Genomic DNA, 23,309 nt, shown 5'->3' on the forward strand with positions numbered 1-23,309 from the left:
TTTTTAATCCAGTTTGGTAGAGATATAGTGTTTGCTTATAGCAAAAAATATGTGAGTTGATTAATACCCTTTCCATTCCAATACAGTGGACCTGATGATAAATACTATTAAGGCCCACAGCAGAGAATACCACTGCCCGAGAAGTTTTGTCATCTACCTGCTTCATCCTTTTCTCTGTTAGAAGAAAGCAGCGTTGCCAATTAGGAAAGCACTGCAGTGTTCTCTCCATCCAACTAAAGCACCTACCAGCTCCTCCTTAACAGCCACACCTTCCGAGCCATCACTCATCTGTAGGGTGGTCTTCTTTACCCGTCGCACCCTCTTTGGTTTGCATTCCTTGGGAACAGGCTGCTTACGACTTCTGGGGACTTTCTTTTGGGGCTCCCAGGCACTATCTTCCTTGTCATCTTCTTCAGAGGCAGATGATCTAGGAGTAAATTGATAGAAAATGAAGGAAAAATGAAGCCAAATGTTAAAGGCAAAAAGACACGCTTCTCGAAAAAAGAATAAGGGGGGCGCCTGGGTGGCTCAGTTGGTTGGGCGGCCGACTTCGGCTCAGGTCATGATCTCGCGGTCCTTGAGTTTGAGCCCCGCGTCGGGCTCTGTGCTGACAGCTCAGAGCCTGGAGCCTGTTTCGGATTCTGTGTCTCCCTCTCTCTGACCCTCCCCCATTCATGCTCTGTCTCTCTCTGTCTCAAAAATAAATAAACGTTTTAAAAAAAAAAAAAAAAGAATAAAGTAGGAGGTGTTTAATGTAAAATGGAATGATGTGAGTACAAGCTATGAATACATATTGCTAAGTACTGAAACAAGAGCTGATCAAAGGCCAATGTAAAAATAGTCCGGATATGCGATGAATCACAGGTGTCTCCATTCCCCTCTCACCTGTACAGCGCATGCACCCACAGGTGTGTGCGCGCACATGCGCGCGCACACACACACACACACACACACACACTCACTCACTCAAGACAGAGGAAATCATTCATTACGTATCGCAAGTTACTGGGTGGTGTCACACCACAGTCTGTGAGGTTTGCTATTATACCAATGAAAGCACTTTAACAATTTCCTAAGTGGTAATCAAATTAATTTAAATGAAGTTCCTCAAACCAATGTAAAGAGTGGGAAATAGCTGTAGGAAACATCCTAAATTACATAAAAAGCCAGCACCAGGGTGCCTGGGTGGCTCAATCAGTTAAGCATCCGACTTCGGCTCTAGTCATGATCTCACGGTTAGTGAATTCAAGCCCCACATCGGGCTCCATGCACTGACCACATCGTGGAGCCTGCTTGGGATTCTCTCTCTCTCCCTCTCTGCCCCTCTCCAGCTCGCTCACTCTCTCTCTCTCTCTCAAAATAACTAAATAAACTTAAATAAATAAATATATATATCCCAAATTAGACTCCTCACCACGTTCACTTCCAGGACCCTAGACTTCTACAATAATCTCCTTAACTGATCCCCTGCTTCCATTCTTGCTCCCCTACAGTCTGCTCTCCACCAAGAAACCAGAATGATCTTTTACAAATGTAAACCGGATCATGTCACATCTCTGCCTAAACCTTCCAATGGCTTCCCAACCCCCTGTCACCAGCTAGACCCCAAGACCTAACCTTTACTGCCCACTTGCTTGTACTAACATTTTTCCCGTCTTACATTTTCCTTTAAGTTCTTCTTTCTGGCAACTTATCCCTTAAATCAGGCAAATGAAACCCAAAACCACCCTTCAGGTGATGGGACTTCCCTGACAAGACCTCTTGCAGGGCCAGTCCACCCAGTCCCTTTGGGCTAAACCTGACTCGCACCTGCACAGACAGACCTTAGGGTGACCCCTGAAATGTCCAGCAATTACCTTTACCTTGTTATAATACTAAAACCTCCACCCAAGGAGGGCCACAAGCCTCACTTACATAACATGCAATGTATGTATGGGCATGTTTCCTTAAGGTGCATGTGTGACCTTATGCCCACCTCCACATACAATGACAAGGCTTCTCTTGTCATCCTAACCCTAAACAAAAGGTACCTATTCACCCTCTTTTGGGGAGTCACAGCTTTGCAAGATATTCCCAGTGATCCCCTTACTTGTTGCAAATAAAGTTTACTTTGTGTGACAACTCCACCTGGTGTATCTGTGACTCACTTAGGAGCAAACTCAGGTTGGTCCAGTTAGATAACTTCAAAATAAGATGCTGACACCTTGTCAAGGCCTATTAGGTCCCATCCATTCCAATCTCATTTCTAGTCACTCTCAGCCTTGGTGACTCTTGTCTGGCCACCCTTGTCTTGCTGTTGCCTAAACACACCAAACTCATTCCTGCCTCGGGGTCTTTGCACTTGTTGCTCCTTCCACGTGGAACACCCATCCCCGTATCCTTGCAAGTTGTTACTTCCAAATCTCATTTAGATCTCTTGCCACATCCTCCAAAAGAAGTTTCCTGAATACTGTATCCAAGATGGTTCCTGACCAGAACACTCACCATGCTATCCCTTGCCCTGTTTAATGTTCTTTTAGAGTACTTATTACTGCCTAATATTTATCAGTCACTATTTAACAAATAACTTCAGGGCACATACAGTACAGTGCTCTAAAGCAGAGGCTCTCAACTGAGGACAATTTTTTCCCCCTGGGGAACATCCAGCAATGTCTGGAGACATTTTTGATTGTCACAACTGGGACAATTTTATCAAACTGGGAAGATCCTTTTGGCACTAGTTAGTAGAGACCAGCATTCCTGGTCTCTACTACATCCTACAATACAAAAGACAGTCTCCACAGCAAAAAATTATCTGGTCAATAGTGCTGATTTTGAGAAACCCTGTTCTGAAGTGATATAAAAAAACTCCTTGCTCTCATGGAGCTTACACTCTAGTGTAAATATCATGGTATATACTTGGTTACTTTCTCTCTCCTTGTTCAATAGTTGAATACCAACACCGAAACAGAGCCTGGTACACAACAGGAGTTCAATAAATATTTGTCCCGTGAATGAATGAAAAAGACAACAGTCTTCCTCAACCCAAATGACTTACATTAGTAAGTGACAGAATGCATTTGTCCTTAAAATATACATCATTCTCCCAAACCCATAGGAAACCAATATGCTTACAACTCTGAGAAGGAAGAGAATTCATCTTTGGATACCACAGTCTGGACCTTGACTTTTGCTCTTCTTGGCAATGATGACATCTGGAAGAAACAGAAGATAAAATCAGCATGATGTGAATCACCTGAATAACTGATCACTTACGTTGTCTACAAAGCGATGTGCCACTCAAAACTAACACTCCAATAGCTCCGCTGTTAAAAAAAAATGCCACAGAAAAAAAATGAGAAGTATTCAAAAGCCCAAACACCGGTTTCCCCTCCTATGAGGCTACCAAATATAAGAGCAGCTAACAGCCTTCCAATGGTTTCAAAAGCCTGAGGAATGTGGGCCACCTTTGGAAAAATGTAAGCTCCAGTAGGGTGACAACTTTTAGGTTTTTTTAGAGTTACATGAGTGAATATACCGCAAGCACTATTAGATGTTTTATCAGACAGCAAATTATAAAGTCCTTTATCAAACTATTTTAAGGATAAGAAGTATTTTCCCACTTTTATATCTTCTTACAATATAAAGGCCTATCTATAAAGTTGACAGTCAAATAAATGTTGATGGACTGAAAAGGCAGCCACGTTATTCTTAAAACAAGAACATCTATTCCCTTAGTTTATGGTATTTAAATAAAAGACTTATTGGAAAATAAAAAATAATCACTAATGTCACTAGAAATAGTTACCAGCTCTTCAAAACACGGAGACAAATAACCTGAGACATCCTACAATATAGGAAGTCAGCAAATTTACTTCAGCTAATAAATTTTATTACCTAAAGAGTGTATGTCAAACCCTAAAATCTACATTAGACTCTGACATGCTTGGAACCCTTTAACCAGTCATGTTACAATGCCTCCAGTTCTAACTTCCACTTAGAAGAAGAAGGAATGCTTCATAGAAATACAAAGGGGTTGTCACAAAAGCATATACGTGCCCTCGGCTCTTTAGCTCAATTCAGTCCAGTAGTTGCAGATTAGTCAAGAGTGCACCCAGAGTAAACCAGGAGAACAAAAGGAAAACAGTCTCCAGGAAGTGGACAGGATAATCTTCCATCTTTTCCTTCACTTCCCTTTGTGGCACTGTACGCTTATGCCAGTCAGCCTTCTTCAAATAAGTGTTTCTAGATACTGATCATAAAGGAATAGGTAACTTTTGATTTCTATGTTATATGAACTTGACTACAACAAAACAAAAACACAAACAGAAAAAGTTAGTGTATCATGGGGTGCCAGTTCAAATCAAGGCAGAAATGAGTTGTTCAAAAAGTTGTATTAAGACAACAAGCTATCCTTCTGGAGGAAAACAAATATTTAAGTCCTACTGCCATACCCTGAACAAAAATATATTCCACACAACTAATAATTTAAAATGTGCAAAATATTTCTCAGAGCTAAAACAAACAATCCTAAAATTAGTACAGAACCTCAAAAGACCCCAAATAGCCAAAGCAATTTTGAAAAAGAAGAACAAAACTGGAAGTATCACAATTCTGGATTTCAAGCTATATTACAAAGCTGTAATCATCAAGACAATATGATACCAGCACAAAAAACAGACACAAAGATCAATGGAACAGAATAGAAAACCCAGAAATGGACCCACAACTATATGGTCAATCAATCTTCAGCAAAGCAGGAAAAGAATATCCAATAGAAAAAAGACAAGTCTTTCAACAAATGGTGTTGAGAAAACTGGACAGCGACATGCAGAAGAATGAAACTGGACCACTTTCTTACACCATACATAAAAATAAATTCAAAATGGATGAAAGACCTAAATGTGAGCTAGGAAACCATCAAAATCCTAGAGGAGAACGCAGGCAGCAACCTCTTTAACCTCAGCCACTGCAACGTCTTACCAGACATATCACTCAAGGCAAGGGAAACAAAAGTATACATGAACTAATGGGACTTCATAAAGATAAAAGTCTGCACAGTGAAGAAAACAATCAACAAAACTAAAAGGCAGCCTACACAATGGGAGAAGATATTTGCAAAAAAGCATATCTGATATCGGGTTAGTATCCAAAAATCTACAAAGAACTTACCAAAGTCAACATCCAAAAAACAAGTTAAGAAATGGGCAGAAGACATGAGCAGACATTTTTCCAAAGAAGACATCCAGATGGCTAACAGACACATGAAAAGATGCTCAACACCACTCATCATCAGGGAAATACAAATCAAAACAATAATGAGATACCACCCTACAGCTGTCAGAATGGCTAAAATTAACAACACAAGAAATAACAGGTGTCGGCAAGGATGCAGAGAAAGAACCCTCTTCAGTGTTGCTGGGAATGCAAACTGGTGCAGCCACTCGGGAGAACAGTATGGAGGTTCCTCAAAAAAAAAAAAAAAAAAAACAACTAAAAATAGAACTACCCTATGATCCAGCAAATGAACTATTAGGTATTTACCTAAAGGATAAAAACCAAAATACAGATTTGAAGGGGTACATGCACCCCAATGTTTACAGCAGCATTATCAACAATAGCCAAACTAAGGAGAGAGCCCAAATATCCACTGACTAATGAATGGATAAAGATGTTGTGGTATATATACACAATAGAATATTACTCAGCCATCAAAAAAGTGAAATCTTGCCATCTGCAACAACATGGAGCTAGAATGTATTATGCTAAGCAAAATAAGTCAATCAGAGAAAGACAAATACCATATAATTTCACTCACATGTGGAATTTAAGAAACAAAATAGATGAACATATGGGAAGAGGGGGAAAAGAAGGAAACAAACCACAAGAGGCTCTTAATAATAGAGAACAAACTATAGGTTGATGAAGGGAGATGGGTAGGAGATGGTCTAGATGGGTGATGGGTACCAAAAAGGGCACATGTGATGAGCACTGGATGTTGTATATAAATAATGAATCACTGAATTCTACTCCTGATACCAATATTGTACTGTATGTTACCTAAAATTTAAATTTTAAAAAAGAGAAAATAATAATTAAAAAATAAATGTAAAAGTGATAGTCAAAAAATAAAAAATAAATTAAAAATAAAATGTACAAAATAAAACTACAAGGGGCACATGGGTGCCTCAGTCAGTTGAGGGTCTGACTCTTAACTTCAGCTCAAGTCATACTCTCAGGGTCACAAGATTGAGCCCCAAGTCAGGCTTTGTGCAAAACATAGAGACTGTTTAAGACTCTCTCTCTCTCTCTCTCTCTGCCCCTCTCCCTGCTCGAGCTCTCTCTCGCTAAAATAAATAAAAATTTTTTAAAAAGCTCTCTCTCTCTCTCTCTCTCTCTCTCTCCCTATGCCCCTCTCCCCGACTCATGCGCTCTCTCTCTAAAATAAAAAAAATTTCATTAAAAAAAATAAAACTACAAAAGTACTACAGAAAATAAATGACCATTTTCATAATTTAGAGTGGAGGTAGGGGAAGAAAAGTTTTCCTAGGCATAACTCAAAATTTCAAAAGCCAAAAGACAAACAGATTTCACTATATAAAAATTAAAATTCCAAGTCAGCAGTGGGAGTGCTTCAGAACTAAACCAATTCATTCTGCACTATCATCAAAAAAATCACAAGAAGCAGTACCTGATACCTTGGAACTAAGAATGAAGGGACTAAGGGCTGGTGTAAGTTGTCTAAGGCAAAGAAATATCTCTAGAGGCCCTACTCCACTTCATGCTATTAAGCAACTGCCCGGGGAAAAAGTCTGGAAAGAATAAAACCATCCTTAGACTACAGGACACCAAATACAGTTGTGGGCATGAGAAACATACAGACCAAACAGTAAATGAAGAGGACCCCTCCCCACCAGTCCTCTTCTGCTACTAAGCTCCTAGTCAGACCTTTTCTCCAGGGAGGAAAATGGAAAGGCTCTTCTCTGGAGAATCTGACCAGCCCAAAAATAAAAACCTGAAGATACTAAATTCCCCCAACAAACAACCCAACTAGAGCATCTACTCGCACCTCTCCATTCTACAATATACCGGAATTCAGAACATTCCCATACAGACCACCATGCACCAATTCTCACTCCACACTTTAACAGAAATGTGTTTAAAATAGGGGTAGACACACCCATGGTAATCTCATAAAATTCTGAGTAACCATTAAACAAATATTGTTCTTTCCCGAAACAAATATGTCCAAATTCCCCTTTATTAGGCACCCTGGAAGCAATGTTACCATTGAATGATGAGTAAGATGTAAACTTATCCTCTGACAAGAAGAAAAATATGAATTTGAAAAGGGAGGTGGGGAAGGAGAATATGCTTGAGCACGGAGGCCAGTTTCAGACTAGTTCTAGAAAGAGTATATATAGAAGCTAAGGACCTAGAAATTATTTTTTCAAAACTGCCTATGCCAGGTATACTCCCAAGGGTATACATATTCAAGTTTAAAGACTGATGTTTCTAGGAGCTGTTTCTCCATCTCCACTCCTCCCAAGTTCCCGTCTTCATATCATAGGACTCATTCAATTAACCAAAATTCCATCCATTTCCATGCTTTTAAATATCTGTATCACCTACTTATTAACAATCCTAATACCTCCAACCCAAATCTTGCCTAAGATTCAGATTTACATAATAAATTATTCATATTGCCTAAGAAACTATGTAGATGCCTCATACTTACCTAAAATGTAACATACCCACAATGAAATCTTGATAACCATTTCTTGTCTTAAAACCCATTTCTACCGGTCTTTCCCATCTCAGTAAATGGCACCATCATCCATCTAAATAGGTGGCTAAGCCAGAACCTTGGAAAAATTTTAACAGCTTCACTGAGCTATAAATGACATACAATAAATTATACATGCTTAAAGTGTACAAACATGGTAAGTTTTGGAATATGTATACACATCTCCACAACCAAGATAATACATCTATCATCCTCCAAAGTTTCATTTGCTAAGCTAAAGCCTTGCAAATCTTTTTTTCCTGTCATCTCCCAGTCTACTAATAAGCAACATAAATTCTTCCTCCAAAATACAGCTTACATTTCTATGATCTCTTTAGTCCCCATATCTCTTATCTAGACTATAATAACCTCTTAACTGGCTTCCCTGCTTCCACTCTTGCCTCTACTACCCATTCTCCACATATGAACCCAAAAGATCATTTAGAAAATGCTTAAAAACCATTCCCACTTCCCACTCCATCCTCCACTTAGAATCAAATCATATTTTTACCATGACCTTCTAAAATGCCCTACAGGACTGCCCCCTGCCTGTCTTTCTAACCACATTTACCATTTGTTGCAGCTCTTCAGCCAGTTACAACATTCTTTCAGTCCCTGAATGAACCACGATTCTTTGCCATCTCAGGTTCACTCTGGAACACTATTCCCGATGCTTATCAATGGACTAGCTCTTTCTCATTTCTTACAGCTCAGCATTTTAGGCCTAAAACGGGTTTCCAAAATATAGTATTATTATAGGACCCTATTTATTTCCTTTATACAGTACTATATAACATAATCTAGAATTATCCTTGTTTATTGTCTGCATCCCCCATGTTTACTTCATGGCAGTAAACACCATGAAGGAAGGAACCACATTTGCCTTTTTCTGCATAACACAGAGCTTAGCATTTAATAGCTACCCTATAACATACGTGTATTAAATGAACATAAGAATATATACAAAATGGTCTCTATAAAGGAATATATATTTTCCCCCATAACTATTAGGCAATATCACACATGGCACTCATTGTTTTCTTTTTGAAAAAGTGATGGTACAGAAGAACATTCTTATTCTTAGTGGCTTAAGATCTTTCCCTCTCAACGCTGTCTTATCTCTGTGGACACAAGAGCATATTCAAAATCAGTTGCTGTGATGGTCCTAAGGGAGAAGGCACTAAATTAGGGTGAGTGAAAATCGGGAAGGGGGTGTGAAGAAACCTGCACACACATAAATATTACTTTAAAAATGGGAAAACCACAATTAGAAATGTTAAGAGCAGAGGGGAACAACTTTTTAAGAGGCAGCTGAAGAAGTTTCCCCAAGGTACAAACAGAAGTGCTTGGAATATCAGCAAAGATCCCTACATAATACAAAGTAACAGACCTGTAAAGATCCTAAGAAATCAGACAGTCCTTCCCCACCCCCCTAATGAATAAGAAGCCTGAGATCCAGTAGATGAGATGGTTTACTCAAAGGGAATGTTCTAATTATGTAGGTAGAATCCAAAGCCCCAAACAGCAAGACCAGCCTTGTTTCCCATTCCACAAACATTATAGTATAACATGCTAGCGCGGGGGAGGTTTAAGGAAAGTTGCCTAGAGAGTTCCCATTCATTCCTTCCCTCGAGTTATTCAGCGCCTCCAAATGCCAGACACGCTGCTGAGGATGCGGATGATGCAGACAAGGCCATGATCTGATGGTAAAAAGGGTGCTTCCTCCCCCATCTCCGATAACTTGAGGTGTGGAAACAAGCTAGGTTTGCCTGGGTTTTCCCACGTCTGTCCCTACGTGCTAAGAGCTGCGATTTGACTGAGAAGACGCGCCAGGTGACACGCGGCAGCTAAGAGGGGTTTTCCGGGTGTAGGTTGGAAGATACAGACCGCAGACCGTAATATGTAATGACACTTCTCACTTTAAAAAGGGATGTTATTTCCCAAATGAGCGCTTAGAATTTTTTAAATGGCCCCAAAACTACCGGAGCCCGGGCGCCGGGTTCACGCGAGCCCGCAGGAACACCGCCAAGGCGGACGCTCAGCTCACCTTCCCGCCCGGCGAGTCAGAAGGCCCGGGATTCTGTGTGTGACCGCATCTTCCGGTTCCCGCCGGAAGTTTTTCAAACGCCGGAAGTCCCGCCTCGCTTCTCCCTGACTCGCGGCAGCCGCTCAGACTGCCGGAGCGGGATGGAGCCAAGCTGGACGGAGGCGGGGCTAAGGCGAGGATCCTTCGGGAGCTCTGAGGCGGGGCCCTACCCGGGGTGTGGCGGGACTGGAAACGAGCACTTTCTCCCCGGATACTGCCAGAAGCGGAGCCCGAGGTGCTGTTAACGCGGACCCACCTCCTTGTTCTTTCTCTTTCTCCTCACCCGCCTTACCCTTTGCATCCTGCTCTTTGAAATTCAGTCAAAAATGTTTCTTTTCATTACATTATTTTTGATTTGCAGTAGAAAAAGGAGAAGCAAGTTATATTCTTTCTAAAGTCAATTTTAAGTGTCGTTAATGAACTTCGCTCAGGTGTTTTAAGCATACTTTTAGCCTGTTTCATTGTTTCCTAGGCCCCGAGATAAGGGTTTTGCTCTAGTCTTAAGGAAATACACAAAGTTGGCCTCTTCTGAGAAGCCCTCACACAGCCCTTGAGGTGCATGCTACCTTAATGGAGTTTAACCCTAGAGTCACGTCTGCCTTGCTTCAGTCTCTCAGGCAGCTGGTACTGCCAGGTACACCGATTTGGAAACCGGGTTCTCTTAGAAACTTACTGATAGACTTGGGCAAATCCTTTTATGTCTTTGAACTTGTTTTCCCGGCTTCCCTTCCATCCTACCCCTCACCTGGTAAGGTACCCCGTTCCATATTAGAGGTAAAAACTCAATTAATTTACTCAAATAAACGCAGGTCCCAGATAACTCACCTTGGGCAAAAATGGGAAAACCCTGATCCATTTCATTTTCAGATTTTTGGAGAGTGCTATGACTTACTTATAAGTCCTAATAACAGTGTCCTAGGCGAGTCTTCCTCTGTATCCCAAATTTCCATTTCCCTTTCCACAAAACACAAAAGTAGCTCCTGCTTTTTGTTTGAATGACTCCAAGGTATCTTGTTTTTTAAATGTTTATGCATATATAAGTATATAATAAACATATATATATATATGTTTATTTTTCAGAGACAGAGAGAGAACGAGCAGGAGAGGGGCAGAAGACTGAGACTTGGGACGAAACCAAGAGTTGGATGCTTAACCGACTGAGCCACCCAGGTGCCCCAAATGTTTGTATTTTGAGAGAGGGCCTGAGTAGAGGAGGGGCAGAGAGAGGGGGAGACAGAAGATCCAAAGCAGGCTCTGTGCTGACAGCAGTGAGCCGATGTGGGGCTCAAACTCGGCAACCATGAGATCATGACCTGAGCTGAAGTCAGAAGCTTTAACCCCACTGCCATTCCCTAAGCTCCACTTTTTTTTTGACTAACCCAAATTAAGAGCTATAAAGGCCTCCCCAGCAATTCTTTCCCTTTACCTTGAATATATTTTCTCAAAATCAGTATTCAGTAAAAAGAAAAAATGACTTGTTTTTTGGTGATGTATTTTTTTGCCAAACACACTAAATTCTAAACTCACGAAAACAGACAACAAAATTAGACGTAAAATTAGGGAATAAAGTCTGTTGTTAGATCAAAACCCTGGATTTGGGGTGTGTGGCTACCTCAGTCAGTAGAGCATGTGACTCTTGATCTCAGGGTCCTAAGTTTGAGCCCCCCATATTTGGCATAGAGTTTACCTGAAAACAAATTTTTTTTTAATCTCTACAGAGAAAACAAACACGAATTTGTTTTAGAAGATTATATAGAGCAGCTTTCCATACTAATGACTCATTTCCATGTGTTTTGAGTACTGAAAGGCCAAGCAAGGTATTGAAATACCTTATGAGTGGGCCTTGCTAACTATAGATTCACCCAAAGTAAACATAAATTTTACTAGATAATGTTTGCTATGGGAAGAAAATAGGACTCTTTTTCAATTTAGTAAGTCTGTTCATCTGTATCTTAAGATTCTTGGTCAGTAAAGATCAGTTTCTGAGATTTTTCAGAGTTGGCTTTTTTTTTTTTTCCTCCTTAATTTGTAGTCTTCTGTTGCCTTTCACAGTGATTCCAGAAGGTTTGGAACTGTCTGCTGCAATCACAGTCTGCTCCATAATTTCTAGTTCTGAAAATACTAGAGAACACATTACAGTCCAGAATTATGGGAAGGGAAACCAGGCCATAATAATCAACAATAATTTACTATTTACTATTCACCTATTTTTGATGTTGAATTGTGCTATACAGGTTTAAGGTAGGAAGTAAAAACGGTCAAGATAAACCAGTATTTTGCAAAATCTTTTGCCATAATTTCTACCCTGGAGGAATTTACAAACAAGACTGGAGAATATATACAGTCGTAAGAGACAGAGATCCATACAAGACAGTCTGGATTCAAGGGTTAGGTTGTATATCAAAGTAGCCACAGTGGCAAAGTGAGAATGAGTATAAGGATTGGACAGTGGAGTGTTGGATCTTGACTCCTCCATCAGAGATGTTTGCCTTTCAACTGGGGAAGAAAAATGATTAGTAAGTGAAAGTAAATAACCTGTAAGGTTTTAGACATCAGACATCTGGGAAAAATAAAAGCTGGGGTGGTGTCCTCTAAAAGTAATGCAGGTGGCAACCTGCTCCAAAGATAAGTAAGACTGTCCAGAAAACATTTCTCTTGGAATTTTGCAAGACAGCCACTCCCACTAAAAGCTGTCAAGGGAAATTTATAATCACGAAGTATAAACCAGGCCCCACCACAAAGACTGCCTTTTCTCTCCAGGTCCTTGCCCAATCTATTGTTTACTTTTGCACCTTAAGTGCTGAATTTCAAAAACATCATGACTTTAGCCTGGAATAATCTGGATGCTCACCTGAGACTTATTGCAACAGAGTTTTGGAGTAATGAAACACGTTTTGGAGGCTATTTATTTTATTGCTGCAAAGCATGTAGCTATTCATATGATATTCCTTGGTATGTTATCACTTATATGTTATTATCTGTGTTTTCAAGTCCTTTCCTATGGTTCTGTCTCCCCAAGGAGACTGTAATAATAGTAATGACTTATATTCATTGATCATCTACCCTATGCCAAGCACTAAATTAAGTTTTTACATGTATGTGTGTATTTAACTCACATAACAGCTCAATGAGATACTGCTATTATCCTGTTTTTATAAATGAGAAGACCAAGGTATGGAGAAGTTAAATAACTCATCCAGAGTCACATCAGCTATTAAATTGCAGATCTGGATTTAAACCTAGTACTCTGAAAGACCTGCATATACCTCCACTCAAAGCAAAGATCTTTCCTTATCTGTTACGTTGGCCAGTGCAAGACTGAATCTTTGAGATGCTCAGGAACTGTTGAATCTCTAAATACACTAAATAAAGTACTATCTACCCACCTGGGATATAACAAGGGTCTTCTCTCCCTTGACTTCAAACTAATCAAAGTTCCATGGGAACAAAAATTCTTAATAAAGATGCACTATATTTTGCACCCGCTAAATTGTAAGGTACTTGGATCTAAGCCTTAGAAGTAAGTCTTAGTCATTTTGGTCTCTCCTTCTCTAACTTTTCCCTCCACCCACATAGTGCCCAATAATGCTTGACAAATAATAAGTACTTAATAAAATAGTAGACTAATGCGTGGCCCAAAGAATGTGCCTATAGTAAAAAAAAATACATCTTTCCTCGCACTATGAAAGTAATCTAAAGTTCTTGCCACCAGTGAGTTACCATTTAAAAACTCAAGTGTAGGGGCATCTGGGTGGCTCAGTTGGGTAAGCGTCTGACTTTGGCTCAGGTCATGATCTTGTAGTTAATGGGTTCAAGCCCTGTGTTGGGCTCTGTGCTAACAGCTCAGAGCCTGGGACCTGCTTCTGATTCTGTATCTCCCTCTCTCTCTACCCCTCCCCTGCTCATGCTCTGTCTCTCAAAAATAAGTAAATGTTAAAAAAATAAATAAAAACTCAAGTGTACTTATGGAAGTTCAAACTTTTTATCCCTTAGAGTTAATCACCTGGCAAAAGCAGATGAGTGTTTCAGATTAGAGAATGCACAAACTGAAACTAAGCCCTATTTCATGAATTTGCGTATAAGCCTCACCCATCCACTTTCCTACTTCTAGCAGCTCTCATTCCTCATACTGAAACTCATTGGCTTCAATGAGCTTCTCTCAATAATTCAGCCACGAACTTAGATGTTTCCTGCAAAATATAAATGATTATTAAGCAGAGAGGGGATGGCCTGTGTTTTCCAAATGAGAAAGGGGTTTCTTTTTTCTTTTTTTTTTTTTATGATGAAAAAACTTAGATTTAGCCAGCTAGACTCAGTTTAGATGATCCCAATTTTGTTGGCAACATCCAAAGCATCATACTCAGGAGCCAGTCAAACATATGCTTTCTTTTCTCCATCGGGCCTGATCAGAATGTTGACCTTGGCCATGTCAATGTCATAGAGCTTCTTCACAGCCTGTTTGATCTGGTGCTTGTTGGCCTTGACATCCGCAATGAACACAAGAGTGTTGTTGTCTATTTTCTTCGTGGCTGACTCGGTAGTCACGGGGAACTTGATGATGGCATAATGGTCAAGCTTGTTTTTCCTGGGGGCACTCTCTCAAGGCTATTCGGGCTGTCTTCGGAGATGCAGTGTCTTGGATGGTCGGAATGTAGGTGATGTGCGGATTTTCTTTTTTTTATGACTGTGGATGCCTTTCAGCACTGCTTTCTTGGCCTTCAAAGCCTTTGCTTTGGCTTCGGCTTTGGGAGGGGCAGGGGCTTCCTTCTTTGCCTTCGGTGCCATCTTCATGAAAGGGGCAAAGGGGTTTCTTGTTAAGAGAGCTAGACCAGGCTGGTGAATGGGTTCCCAAACTTGGCCTTTCCTATTACTTTTTCAGTCTGGGAAGAGCAGCATAATTCCAAAGGGCTAGTCTAGTCTGAGGACATTGTTCTAGCACAGGTAAGTATGTCAGATTTGTGTAAAAGAAAATAGATTCAATGGATTAAAATCCTGAGTTTTGATAAAATATTGAATGGATCTTGAAGAGCCATCAGTTAAGCCTGAGAAAATTAATTGTAGATTTTTCTAGGAAATGGATATTCAGGTGTGATTCAAAGGAATTAAATACATTTATCTTACATGAAGTAAAATCATAGGACGTACATGTTGAACTAAAATATAATTTCTGTTTTAGCTGAGAACTGAGATTTCCAGTGTTTTGTCCCACTTACTTTTTTTTTTTTTTTACAAACCCTCAAGGTATTTTGTAATGAATGCAATTAAAAGCAAAATTAAGACAAAAAAATACCTGAATAATAGATGAAATACTATATCTATTGCAAGGTCCACTGTTCTGCTCATCACCTGACTGGCAAATTCACTGGCTCAATCAGTTGCATTCATGAGCAAACATATTGTACAATTTTCTCCTGATGAGCTTTTCATCCTCAGGTAGTGTCCAGGGACCCCCTCAAAGGCCTAAAATATTCGTTAAATAACCTGAGATCTAAGCAGAGAAACCCCACAAGAGTCATTAGGATCCTGATGATGGCATGGTTGGTTGGGTTGCAGGGAAGGGATGAAAGGCAGCATCTGGGGGCCAGATTTATTTTGTTCCTCACCATAAGGAGCCATGTCTGGAGACTCTACATCAGACCTAGGTTTTGTTTCTAACACCGTTGGTCCATCTTACAGCTTAAGAAGCTGGAACTGTCCCGCAAAATGCCTGCTAGAAATACTTATTCAGAATGCCTGTTGTCAGAGTTTTAATACTGGAAGCCTCACATACTAACTGGAATTCAAATTCAAAAAAGCACTGTGTGTCAGATCAGTCTATGTCCACATTTGTGCACCTGCCTTTTTTTTTATCATGTTTTTTAGTATAATTTACATACAGTAAAACCTAACTATTGTATTCTGACAAACACATATGGTCATGTAACCACCACCACAATCAAGATATAAAACATTTCCATGACCTAAAAAAAATGCCCCTTTGTAGTCAGCCTCCTCCCCATCAGCCCCTGCAACCATTCATCTGTTTTCTGTCTCAATAATTTTGCTATTTCCAGATTGTCATATAAATGGAATCATGCAGTAAGTAGCCATTTGAGTCTGGTTTCTTTCACTTAGGATACTGTATTTGAGATTAATCCATGTTGTTTCATATATCAATAGGGTTTTTTATTGCCGGTTAGCAGTCCGTTGTGAATGTACCACAGTTTGTTTATCCATTCAATAGTTGATGAACATCTACTTTTTTCCACTTTTTGGCTATTTTTAATGCTGCTATGAACATTCATGTACAGGTGTTTTGTGTGAACATATATTTTCATTTTCTTGGGTAGGTAAATAACCTATGAACAGGATTGTTGGGTCATGTGGTAAATATTTAGCTTTATGAGACTACTAAATTATTTTCTAAAGTGGCTGTACCATTTTGCATTCCCACCAGCAATGCATGAGATCTCCACACCCTTGCCAGGACTTGATATTATATAGTTAGTATGTTTTTTCTTTATTTCTTTTTTTTCTACCCTTTAATAGGTGTGTAGGAGTATCTCATTAGAGCTTTAACTTGCATTTTCTTAATGACTAATGGTGTTTATTAGTAATGTGTTTATTTGCCACCCATATATCTTCTTTGGTGAAGTGTTTGTTAAAATATTTTCACAGTTTTTCATTGGGTTTTTTGATTTGTGTATCATGAGAGTTCTTTATATATTGTGCATACTAGTCCTTTATCAAATATGACACTTAGCTTTAAGAGTCATAAGTTAGCACAGGCAGTTGCCAGCATAATAGTACACAGAAAACTGATTTCTTCTCTAACAACAAAGAAAACTCTGCCACAGCCAAATGTTCTTCAAGAAGCTAGCTAATAGATGTTATCAAAACCACCAACATTTTTACATACATCAATTTTCCTGCAACCAACATTACCACATACAGAAAACATTGTTTGTAGGAAAAAAATGACCTAATTTCACACTGAAAGATGATCACCCTAAAAGAATGCTTTAAAATTGAGAAGGTGGTACCCACAAGCTTTAGCAAATAATGTGGAAAGTTAGCTAAACCATAATGTTCATACAGCATTACTGGATATTTTGGTTAGACTGGACCATGATCTGAATATAAGAAAATTCAAATAGTTTACCAAGAAACTCCTGCTGGATCCTGCAACTTAGAGAGTTTAGCAGAAGTAGGTACCAAAGGGGTGCCTGTCTGGCTCAGCCAGTGGAGCACAAGAGTCTTGATCTTGGGTTGTGAGTTCAAGCTCCACGTTGGGTGTAGAGATGACTTAAAAATAAAAGCTTAAGGAAAAAAAAGGAGAAATAGGTATTACATATATAAGGGCCATCTATAGCTTTCTGCCACAAGCTTCTGTCAGTTAAAAGACGCAGGTCTATAATTCCCAAAACTTTCAAACCTGTTTCTAGAAATTATTAACTAGTGTTTCCCAAACTTTAATATACATGAGAATCACCAGCAGAGCTCTTTTTAAATGCTGATTTCCACCCACTAGCCCCCAGGATCCCAAGTTAATGAGTTTAAGCTGGTGTCTACACGTGTATGAGAACACCAGGTGATCAGATGGGGTATCTATGCATTACAAAAAGATTGGTCTAATTCTTACTGGGCACTTGATTTAAGAAAGTTAGATGGGGTGCCTGGGTGGCTTAGTCAGTTGAGCATTTGATTCTTGATTTTGGCTCAGGTCCTGAGCTCGTGGTTCATGGGATCAGAGCCCTGAGTCAGGCTCCGTATTGACAGCACAGAGCCTGCTTGGATTCTCTCTCTCTCTGCCCCTCCCCTGCACATGCTCTCTAAACAAACAAACAAACAAACAAATAATCTTAAAATAAAAAAGGAAGTTAGAGGACTGAGCTGTGGCCATATGGTTTCTAAATATAGTGTTTTACGAGGCTTAACCTTAAACATGCCCTTCCAAAAGGAAGACCAGATATTCAGTTCCTACTAGCCACACTAATTACCATGGTGTAGTTTATTAATTGAAAATAGCTTACACTTACAGATTGCTTGATATTTGTAAGATACTCTGCTAAGTATATACTTTGTTTGTTTTAAAAGTAACTGTTTAAAGCAAATAGGTGATATATTTATCCCTATTTTAAGATGATGAAACTGAAGCTTAGAAAGTTTAATTCACCCCAAATACAGAACACAATTAAATATATGTACCACAAACCTCAAGAACTAAAAAAATATATAGTTATATGCCTACTTCAACTAGACCTTTATGTATTAGTTACCTATCGCTACAAAACAAATACCCCAAAATAATTTTTTTAGTGTTGTAGATATTTTAAATAATCTCCCGGTAAATAAACAGAATGAACTGGAGTCCAGAGAGACAGAGTCTGGATAAGTAAGAGTACATATTTTAAAAATATATTAATAATGCCTTAAAATATGTCTGTAGGCTATTTCATAAAATAGTAAAAACTTCCAATTACAAGATAAACAAGTTCTAGGGATGTAATGTACAACATAATGACTGTAGTTAACAATACTGTATATTTGAACGTTACTAAGAGAGTAAGATCTGAAAAGTTTTCATCACGTGGAAATGTTTTATGTTAGTTGCACATTAAACAATCAATCTTATTAAAAAATAAATTTACATAAAGTTAGGTCTGTCCTAATTCTAGGAAGTGGTGTATTTGTAACCGAAAACACAAACCACTGAGAATTGTTCATTTCGCTGCTGGGACATTAAGCTTGCTTCACTTCGCACCAGCCTGCCTACAACAAGGAACACAAATGCCAACAGTAATTGATGGCAACCACCTGGCTCCCGCTCTTATCCTCACCCAACCAGCTCCCATCTCTGTCAAGCTTAAAAGTTCTGACCCTAAAAATTTTACTTCTGTGTTAAACTCTTTTGAGTTATTTTCACAATAGTCCTGGTATCATCTCACCTCTTCAACACTGGTTATCAGTTATTCTTTGCCACTCAGGATTGCTAGGATTGATTTTGCCTACTTGAGATTTAATACTACGTTTTGTGTGTATAAGACATTCAGAGTGGTCTGGGAAGTGGATCTTTGCATTTCTAAATACCATCATCAACAGGAATGAGTCAGCAGTGCTGTTTTAATGGCATAACTGCCAACATCTTCGAGTCGTTCACTGCAGTTGCTTCCTGGTTTATTTAGCAAACACCATGTATGAGCTATCATGGTATCCCAGTTGTTGCCAAGTGCACTGGTGCCAATTAAAATGTTTTTCTTTTTCTTTTCAAGATATTTCCCTCCTCACTCATCTAGATGCTGCTAGATGGTTCTTCTGGAAGTCAAAGTCTAACAAAAACAGAACATCTGATATATTTATGCCTTGCCTTATGGGACAGATTCATCAGTAGAACTGTCAAGGAAGCAATGAGGGAAATAGCTATATTGAACTCAATTTAAACCAGCAAATATCTAGTTGATGATTTACAAGTGACAAAAATCCTGGGAAAAAGGAGTGATGTCTGCTGGAGTTAGTAGCTGGCCGGGCACAGTGCTGGACTCTGGATGAAGAGTGATGCATGGAGGCACAGCCCTTCCTTCACAGTGCTCGTCTGTCATTACTAGGAACAAACACAAAACTGTACAAATCTGAATGAAGCAGTGATGTCGACTCATGTCCAGGTGACTTTTTTATTTTTATTTTTTATTTTTTTAATTTTTTACTTTAGAAAGGAAGAGAGAGTGTGTGAGCAGGGGAGAGGAGCAGAGGGAGGGAGGGAAAGAGAGAGAGAATCTCAAGCAGGCTGCACGCTCAGTGCGGTTCCCAATGCAGAGTCCCATGACCCTGGGATCATGACCTGAGCCGAAATTAAGAGTCAGATGCTCAGCTGACTAAGCCACCCAGGCGCCCCTCCAATTGCATTTTTTAAATTTGAATTTATGATTCTAACATTTTATTTGTCAACATAGTTATGGGATTCAAAATGCAAAACATATGAAAAGGAATGTAATAGAAATTATCACCTCTGTTCCCCAACCACTTAATACCCATCCCTATGAGCAACCTGTGTCACTGATTTCTTGCAAATCCTCCTAGGGAAAATTTTTTGCATATGCAATCAATTGAAATAATATATTTTATCAAACCTAGGATGCCATTAATTGCATATAAGATGCAAATATTATGTTTATATATACTGTATACACTATTTATTATATATACTATAAATATGGTATATTATTATAATACTACAAAATATTTTTTAAAGCCCTGCCAATTAAACTATGTCTTGGTGTCGATTGTACAATGAATTCTAATTTCAAAGACATCAAAAATGTGAAAACCTGTGCATTTTAGAACCAATGAAATATGGTCTATATATTTTTTAAAATTTTACACAAAAGATAGTAGCCTACATTTATTATTTGTACCATGCTTGCTTCACTTAACAATATTTCCTGGAGCTTATTTCGTATCAATATCTAAGGCATTTTGTTCTCGTTTTTAATGTGGGAGCACTGTGAAAAGTAGTCTTTAATGAGTATGTCCTATGTCAGAAAGTGAAAAGGGAAAGAACAGGACACTCTTTGGAAAAGATCAAGAATAAGCTGCAGAGGACTGGAGAAGAAAACCCAGTGATGCTTATTGTGTTTCTTCTCCATGGATAAAGATATTCAAATTGGAAAGCGTGGAACAAATATCATGAAGAAAGACTTAAGTTTGCCATAAAAGAAAAAAAAAAACTCTAAGATGATATTGAGTCCTTTTACAGAAGTTAAAGTCTCTGAGTGTGCACAAAGACAAATCACAACTAAACACAGATGTAACAACACACAGATGTAACAAAATCATTCTTGGGAATTACTGTGAAATACAGAAGGAAAGAAGAGGTGACTGGGGATGGTATGAAAGGTGTTTACAAAAGGCGAAAATGTAGATTATGCTATATACAGATTTGTAAAGTTTCTCATTCACAAAACTTCTATAATATATTATTAAAAAGATAGTTTAGGGGTTCCTGGGTGGCTCAATCGGTTAAGTGTCCAACTTTGGCTCAGGTCATGATCTTGTGGTTCACGGGTTCGAGCCCCACATTGGGCTCTGTGCTGACAGCCCAGAGCCTGGAGCCTCTTCAGATTCTATGTCTCCCTCTCTCTCTGCCCCTCCCCCGCTCGCATTCTGTCTCTCTCAAAAAAAATAGATACTAAAAAAAAATGTTTTTAATAAAAAGATAGTTCTTTAGCATTTAAAAAGTAAAAATGTCATACTTTTTTTTTGTAATTTAAAGAAAAAGAGGTAATTAGGAAGCCCCAGAATAGGTTCGCTGGAAATTTTATGCCTAGCTTATGCCATCTAGGTGTCTAAAGTGATGGCTTACTTTGCCAGCGACCTAAATGGTCATACCCTGTCAACAGTCAGGTGACTGTTCCCTTCACCTGTGCCCTGAGTGACCTATAAAGAACAACAAACGTGCATTGTGTGTCAACCACACTCAAACAAAAAAAGATTCTCCCCCTCAAAAAAGAAAAGAACAACAAGCATAACCCGGGGAAAAATGGAACTCGATTCAAATCCTGTCTCTGACACTGCATAGTGACCTTGGGCATGTCACTTCATCTTACTTTTCTTTCTCTAAAATGAAGAGATTACATTTATTATTTCCAAACTTTGTTCCAGTGAGTTACATTTTAATTAAACCTGGTTGTGATTACATTATATATAACTATATATATTTTAACTATAACCTGGAGAATTTGGAAGATCTAGAGTTTGTTTATGTAAGTAAGCAAAGTGTCTGCTGTCTTTCATGAAATCTTCATGGAAGTGATGAAGAAATGTGGATTCAATTTCCACCTAGTTCCAATCAGGCTGGCAATTCCACACAACGTGTTCATTGATAAATCAAACAAAATCAGTCTACTGGGGAAAAAAAACCAATCTCTGGAATCAGTAAAAGGAAATTTAATAAATTTGTCCTTGAACTCCTCTATTTCTAACAGTTTGGAGGTTCCTCAAAAAGTTAAACATAGGATCTAGCAATTCCACCCTAGATATATACCCCCGAGAAATCAAAGATGTATTCATATAAGTGTTCATAGCAGCACTATGTGTAATAAGCAGGAAGTGGAAATGACCCAACTGACCATCAGTTGATGAAAGGATAAATAAAATGTAGCACATTTATACAATGGAATATTATCCAGCTGTTAAAGGGAATGAAGTACTGATATATACTACAGTATGGCTGAATCTTAAAAACATGATCCTAAATGAAAGAAGACAGACACAAAAGACCACATATTATATGGTTCTGCTTATATGAAATGTCCAGAATAGGCAAATGAATACAGACAGAAAATACATTGTTGGTTGGCAGGGTAATTGGAATGGGGTGATGGGGAATGACTGCTAATGGGTATAGGATTTCTTCTGACAATGATAAAAATATTCTGAAATTAGGTAGTGATGATAGTGATACAGTCTTGTGAATAAACTAAATATCTCTGAACATACACTTTAAAATGATGAATTTTACAGCATGTGGATTATCTTATTCTAAAAAATTAATTTAAAAGGCATTTATAGATATTCAGTGTCAGAGGCCAGACTTTACAGCTTACTACTAGTGAAAAGAAATCTGAGATTTTTTTTTTAAGTAGCATCCATGCTCAGAGTGGAGCCCAACACAGGTTTTGTTTTGGTTTGCTTTGGCTTTTTATATATAATTTTTTTTAATTTTTATTCATTTTTTTCTTTTAATATAATTTATTGTCAAATTGGTTTCCATACAACACCCAGTGCTCATCCCGACAAGTGCCCTCCTCAATGCCCATCACCCACTTTCCCCTCTCCCCCACCCCCCATCAATCCTCAGTTTGTTCTCAGTGTTTAAGAGTCTCTTATGGTTTGCCTCCCTCCCTAACACAGGTTTTGAGCTCAAGACCCTGAGATCAAGAACTGAGCTGAGATCAAGAGTCAGACGCTTGACCCACTGAGCCACCCAGGCACCCTGAAAACTGAGATTTTGAATTGTCTATGAACATTCATAACAAATCAACAGACTGAAATGGCTACTTAAGAAAATATGCCATCTTAAAAAAATTTTTTTTTGAAAAAGGCATGCCTGGGTGGCTTGGTTGGTTAGGCATCCGACTTCGGCTCAGGTCATGAACTCACAGTCTGTGGGTTCAAGCCCCATGTCGGGCTCTGTGCTGACAGCTCGGAGCCTGGAGCCTGCTTCAGATTCTGTGTCTCCCTCTCTCTCTGCCCCTCCCCTGCTCGCCCTCTGTCTCTCTCTCTCTCTTTCTCAAAAATAAATAAACATTTAAAAATTAAAAACAAAAAACAATATGATACAGGGCGCCTGGGTGGCTTAAGGGGTTAAGTGTTCAATTTTGGCCCAGGTCATGATCCCGTGCTTCATGGGTTTGAGCCCTGCATCAGGCTCTGTGCTGACAGCTCAGAGCCTGGAGCCTGCTTCGGATTCTGTGTCTCCCT

The 23,309-nt window shown here is 39.0% G+C and overlaps 1 protein-coding gene, 1 long non-coding RNA gene and 1 pseudogene across 9 annotated transcripts in view; 1 reads left to right on the forward strand and 2 right to left on the reverse strand.

Moving 5' to 3' along the window:
* The window catches only part of SRBD1 (S1 RNA binding domain 1), a 220,176-nt gene extending 210,288 nt beyond the window's left edge, over positions 1 to 9,888 (reverse strand). For 6 of the 7 annotated variants that reach the window (XR_002085708.2, XM_019468785.2, XM_053890656.1 and 3 more), the window contains exons 1-3: positions 9,813 to 9,888; positions 3,115 to 3,194; positions 247 to 427 (exon numbers count right to left, since the gene is read on the reverse strand). Coding sequence is in view for 6 of the 7 variants with exons in the window: in XM_019468785.2 (XP_019324330.2) it covers positions 247 to 427; positions 3,115 to 3,194 (261 nt within the window). In the remaining variant the exon portion in view is untranslated. Of the gene's footprint in view, positions 1 to 246; positions 428 to 3,114; positions 3,195 to 9,747; positions 9,768 to 9,812 lie in introns of those variants that run through there. The other variant, XM_053890657.1, reaches the window with a different exon arrangement.
* Positions 9,889 to 9,907: 19 nt separating this feature from the next.
* LOC128773510 (uncharacterized) lies at positions 9,908 to 21,477 on the forward strand. 2 transcript variants are annotated; one of them, XR_008417839.1, is made up of 3 exons: positions 9,908 to 10,091; positions 10,944 to 11,021; positions 19,103 to 21,477. It is a non-coding gene; the product is annotated as an uncharacterized LOC128773510 (long non-coding RNA). The 2 variants fall into 2 exon arrangements; XR_008417838.1 differs by having other exon boundaries at positions 9,908 to 10,086; positions 10,942 to 11,021.
* On the reverse strand, positions 14,169 to 14,643 carry LOC109278721 (60S ribosomal protein L23a-like; annotated as a pseudogene).
* Positions 21,478 to 23,309: the final 1,832 nt, after the last annotated feature.

This window comes from Panthera pardus, unplaced genomic scaffold (genome assembly GCF_024362965.1).
Source record: "Panthera pardus isolate Hobbes unplaced genomic scaffold, ASM2436296v1 HiC_scaffold_25, whole genome shotgun sequence".
NCBI lineage: Eukaryota > Metazoa > Chordata > Mammalia > Carnivora > Felidae > Panthera > Panthera pardus.